The 6,000-nt window shown below is 44.2% G+C and overlaps 1 protein-coding gene across 1 annotated transcript in view; it reads right to left on the reverse strand.

Moving 5' to 3' along the window:
- Positions 1 to 6,000, reverse strand: part of PHF20 (PHD finger protein 20) — a 176,092-nt gene that overhangs the window by 48,345 nt on the left and 121,747 nt on the right. The window contains exon 10 of the mRNA XM_058432861.1: positions 2,381 to 2,659. Within this exon, the coding sequence (XP_058288844.1) occupies positions 2,381 to 2,659 (279 nt within the window). The remainder of the gene's footprint in view (positions 1 to 2,380; positions 2,660 to 6,000) is intronic.

Raw genomic sequence — 6,000 nt, forward strand, 5'->3', positions numbered from 1 at the left:
ATCAGGTTTGTACTCTCAAAGATTGATCTGACGGCAAAATGATGGATAACCACAGTGAGTAAAGAAGGATGGGAGGAAAACTGATTAAGAAATGACCATGACAACCAGGGCAAGAGGGGAAACCTTGATTAGTGCCATGGGACTGAAAAGGAGAAGATAAATTTGGAGGTAAGTCAGATAAAAGGAAACAAACAAACATTAAAATCCTCTCAATTACATTCATTATTTCAAGTAAAAAGCCCAATCCTTTATCTTGGTATCTCTCTGTAGTTTCTTACATTCTTACTGCATTTTTACCATTTCCAAGTATATGTTTTAAGCACACTTTTTTTTTTTTTTTAAGACAGAGTTTTGCTCTGTCGCCCAGGCTGGAGTGCAGTGTCACGATCTTGGCTCACTGCAACCTCTGTTTCCTCAAGCGATTCTCCTGCCTCACCCTCCCGAGTGGCTGGGATTACAGGCACCTGCCACCACGCCTGGCTGATTTTTGTATTTTTAGTAGCGACGGGGTTTCACCATATCGGCCAGGCTGGTCTCGAACTCCTGACCTCAGGCGATCCAGCTCCCAAAGTGCTGGGATTACAGGTGTGAGCCACCATGCCCGCCTAAGCATGCTTTTTATTGAGGCATAAAACATACACAGAAAAGTACACACAAATAAACATATAAATCAATGCTTTTTCATAAATGAACACACCTGTATAACCACCATGCATATCAGGAAACAGAACATTTCTGGAGCCCTAGAAGACTCCCTCCTGCCTAGTTTCCAGTCCTATCCACCTCCTCCCAAAGGTAACTACTGTCCTGACCTCAAATACCATAGATTGTTTTTCTTACTCATTTTTGAACTTTATATAAGCAGAACCATATAATCTGTATGAGTTTATGCTAGCTTATTTGGTTGTTGTTTTGAGATGGAGTCTCACTCAGTCGCCCAGGCTGGAGTGCAGTGGCACAATCTTGGTTCACTGCAACCTCTGCCTCCTGGGTTCAAGCAATTCTCCTGCCTCAACCTCCAGAGTAGCTGGGATTACAGGCATGCACCACCAAGCCTGGCTAATTTTTTTGTATTTTTAGTAGAGACGGGGTTTCACCATGTTAGTAAGGCTGGTCTCAAACTCCTGACCTCAGGTGATCCTCCTGCCTTGGCCTCCCAAAGCGCTGGAATTACAGGCATGAAACACTGTTCCTGGCCTCACATTATATTTCTAATGGCTAATACAGCACATATAAAGTCTTGACAGCATAAATGAAGGCTGACCCCTCGGAGGGTCAGAGTTCACCTTAGTCTGCATGGCTCTGCCCCTGTCCTGAAACCTGATTGTATACTCTACTGGGAACACTGTCAGATGTCCTAGGAGTTCTGTATACCACTTAAGACCTACACATTTTAATAGAAAACCTCTAAGCCAAGAAGTAGGTAGTAATATTACAATAGCAAGTAAACCATCCTGGCTAACACGGTGAAACCCCGTCTCTACTAAAAATACAAAAAATTAGCCGGGCGAGGTGGCAGGCGCCTGTAGTCCCAGCTACGCGGGAGGCTGAGGCAGGAGAATGGCGTGAACCCCGGGGGGCGGAGCCTGCAGTGAGCCGAGATCGCGCCACTGCACTCCAGCCTGGGTGAAAGAGCGAGACTCCGTCTCAAAAAAAAAAAAAAAAAACAAACAAAACAAACAAACAAAAAAAAAAACCAAAAAAAACAATAGCAAGTAAAAAGCTGGGAAAATTATAGAATTTATTGGAAACCATTAATTCTTCTGAAATTCCCCTGGGAACATGTAATTTTTCAATTTCTGTAAGCTTTAGAAGATATTTCCTAAAAGGTTCTCTGTAATAAGTTAAAAATGAGATTTTATGGTAACCCCTCCTACTACTATTATGGTTTCTATGCAAAACAAACAGTGCTATTATAAATATCTTCAGTTGCACTTAAGATGAAACAGGATTCACATTTGGACCTGGCAGTAGAATCACATATCACCTTTTGGTTATCGTGCTCTTTTGTGCTGCTGGCAAGGAAAATGCACAGGTTTGGGAGAGTGGGACGATGGCACCCATGCTGCTCTGAGCACGAGTTCTCCTGCTGGCTTCTGAATGAGGTCCCTTTGCTTGACTGTCCCCACTCATACTGGAAGCAGCAAGGCCTTCAGAGGCTAAGCGACTTTTTCAAGGTAACTCTCAGTTAGGTGTTCCTGCTTCCTGTAGGAAGGCCGCAGCTCCGTGGCGCAGCCCAGAGGATCACTTAATGTGTTCAGTCCTGTGGGATTCAACTGGAACAGACAAACCTAATGCCTGCTTTGTGTGTCAGAAAACACAAGCACTGTGGCCAAGCAACCGAGCCATCCATGACACAATGAAGAATGAAGATACTTACTTGGGGAACTGGCAGAGACCCGCTTCCTGGTCAGGGTCTCCTGGCTGGGCTTGTCTGAAGCTGAAGGGCCCCTGGTTTGGACATGCCTCTTTCCCGGGCTCTCCTCTGGCTCCAGTGACTTCTCCATTCCATGGAAATACTTCATGTGATAGTGCAACAGTTTGGCTTTGCGGAAAAATTTTAAACAGTCCACAACCTTGCATCTAAACTTATGGTCTAGGTCGACAGCTGGTGCATTAGATGACCCAAAATCATCTGTTTTCTTAAAAGTATTTGTTACTGAAAAAAATAAAAACAAAAGCAAAGGTTCCTTGTATTTATCCCACTTATTACAAAACATGCATTAACACATGACAACTGAGGGTGGAAGACTAGCATGCATATGTAGCCTGAGACATCAGACTGCCATTACCTCCTCAAATTACTATTTAGAGAGAATGAAAACAACTTCAGGTCAAATAAGACTCAACTGTGATTCATCTTTAGGAAGAAGAAATCAACATGTTTATTTTAAACAGTAGTACAAGTTTTCAGGGTTTCATACACTTTAAGGAAAAATCCTTAAAAAAAAAAAAAATCAAGGATCTCAGGCCAGGCAGAGCAGCTCACACTTGTAATCCTAGCACTTTGGGAGGCCAAGGCAGGTGGATCACTCGAGATCAGGAGTTCATGACCAGCCTGACCAACACGGTGAAACCCCATCTTTATTAAAAATACAAAAAAATGGGCTGGGCATGGTGGCTCACACGTGTAATCCCAGCACTTTGGGAGGCCAAGGGAGGCAGATCGCCTGAGGTCAGGAGTTTGAGACCAGCCTGGCCAATATGGTGAAACCCCGCCTCTACTAAAAATACAAAAATTAGCCGGGCATGATGGCAGGTGCCTGTAATCCCAGCTACCTGGGAGGCTGAGGCAGGAGAATTGCTTGAACCCAGGAGGCGGAGGTTGCAGTGAGTCGAGATCATGCCATTGCACTCCAGCCTGGGAGACAAGAGCAAGACTTTGACTCAAACAAAAAACAAACAAACAAAAAAATTAGCCAGGCATGGTGGAGCACACCTGTAACTCTAGCTATTTGGGAGGCTGAGGCACCATAATCGCTTGAACCCAAAGGCAGAGGTTGCAGTAAGCTGAGATCATGCCACTGCGCTCCACCCTGGTCAACAGAGCCAGACTCTGTCTCAAAAAAATAATAATAAAATAAAATTAAAATTAAAATTAAAAAAATCAAGGATCTCAAGCTAGCACTTGTGAGTTGGACCAGACTTACATTTACTACCATCCTGGTACCTATCTGTGTGGACAGAAATAGGGAACATTCCTCAGTATCTCTCTATGAAACCTAAGAGATTTTACGTCAGTTTTTATGCAAGGAAAGTGTAACAGTCACAAAGGTTTTAGTATTGAGTCTTTGAGATTTCAACACGTACTTTGTTTTACAATATATGTCTGATCAAAAGGATCCAGAATTGGCGGGTGCAGTGGCTCACGCCTGTAATCCCAGCACTTTGGGAGGCTGAGGTGGGTGGATCACCTGAGGTCAGGAGTTCGGACCAGCCTGGACAACATGGTGAAACCCCATCTCTACTAAAAATACAAAAATTAGCTGGGCATGGTGGCACATGCCTGTAATCCCAGCCACTCGGGAGGTTGAGGCAGAAGAATCGCTTGAACCTGGGAGGCAGAGGTTGCAGTGAGCCAAGATCACACCACCGCACTACAGCCTGGGTGACAGAGCAAGACTCTGTCTCAAAAAAAAAAAAAAAAAAAAAAACCAAAAAGGCCGGGCGTGATGGCTCACACCTGTAATCCCAACACTTTGGGAGGCCGAGGCGGGCAGATCACAAGGTCAGGAGATCAAGACCATCCTGGCTAACATGTGAAACCCCGTCTCTACTAAAAATACAAAAAAATTAGCCGGGCGTGGTGTCGGGCGCCCGTAGTCCCAGCTACCTGGAAGGCTGAGGCAGGAGAATGGCTTGAACCCAGGAGGCAGAGTTTGCAGTGAGCCGAGATCGCACCACTGCACTTGAGCCTGGGTGACACAGCAAGACTCCGTCTCAAAAAAAAAAAAAAAAAAAAGGAGGGGATCCAGAATAGGAGGAGTAAGTTCTAGCATTCTACAGCACTATGGGGGGAACTATAATTAATAACAATTTATTGTATATTTTCAAATAGCTAGAAAAGCAGATTTTGAATGTTCTGAACACAAAGAAATAAATGCTCAAGGTGATGGATTTGCTAATTATCCTGATTTAATCATTATACATTGTATACATGTAAGGAAATATCACTGTACTGCATGAATATGTAAAATTATTACATGTCAATTAAAAATAATAATAAATGAGGCCAAGGCAAGAGGATCACTTGAGGCCAGAATCCTTAAGACCAGTGTAGACAACTCAGCAAGACCCCATCTCTAAAAAAAAAATTTTTTTTTAATTAGCCAGGCATGATGGCATGTGCCTATAGTTCCAGCTACCCAGGAAGCTCAGGTGGGGGGATCCCTTGAGTCCAGCAGGTTGAGGCTGCAGTGAGCCATGACTGCACCACTGCACTCCAGCCTGGGCAACAAAGAAAGACCCTGTCTCAAAAATGAATGAATAACAATAATAATAAATGCAAAACAAACAACAACAAAAAGGACCCAGAGACTGCAAGAAAAACCAACTAACTAAATGGAGGTGGAAAGCATAAGGAAGACTCATAGGACTCAATGATCAATTTCAAAGAAACAATAAAAGCATGACCCTAAAAGACAAATAAGCAGAAGGCAATAGTCGGTCAGGCACCAACGACAAAAAGTAAACCCATCACATGGACTTTTTTTTTTTTTTGAGATGGAGTCTTGCTCTTGTTGCCCAGGCTGGAGTGCAATGGTGAGATCTCGGCTCACTGCAACCTCCACCTCCCCAGTTCAAGCGATTCTCCAGCCTCAGCCTCCCAAGTAGCTGGGATTATAGATGCCCACCACCACGTCCAGTTTTTTTTTTTTTTTTTTTTTTTTTTTTGTAGCTTTAGTAGAGACTGGTCCAGGCTGGTCTCGAACTCCTGACTTCAAGTGATCTGCCCGCCTCAGCCTCCCAGAGTGCTGGAATTACAGGCATGAGCCACCGCCCCCAGGCCACAAGAACCTCTTGTGTGTTAGAAATGCAATTTATTGAGGACTCCCTTTAGAATGTCTTCCCACCAACAAAAAATCACATTAAGTCACTCCTATGCTACAGATTTGGTCACCCAAGAATATATTATATTAAATGGACCTTTTTTAAAAAAAAAAAAATTAGGGGCCGGGTGCGGTGGCTCACGCCTGTAATCTCAGCACTTTGGGAGGCCGAGGCAGGCGGATCACGAGGTCAGGAGATCGAGACCATCCTGGCAAACACGGTGAAACCCCGTCTCTACTAAAAATATAAAAAATTAGCCGGGCGGGGTGGCGGGCGCCTGTAGTCCCAGCTACTCCGGAGGCTGAGGCAGGAGAATGGCGTGAACCCCGGGGGGCGGAGCTTGCAGTGAGCCGAGATCGCACCACTGCACTCCAGCCTGGGCGACAGCGAGACTCTGTCTCAAAAAATAAAATAAAATAAAATAAAATAAAATAAAATAAAATAAAATAA

This window comes from Hylobates moloch, unplaced genomic scaffold (assembly GCF_009828535.3).
Source record: "Hylobates moloch isolate HMO894 unplaced genomic scaffold, HMol_V3 SCAFFOLD_21, whole genome shotgun sequence".
Taxonomy (NCBI): Eukaryota; Metazoa; Chordata; class Mammalia; order Primates; family Hylobatidae; genus Hylobates; species Hylobates moloch.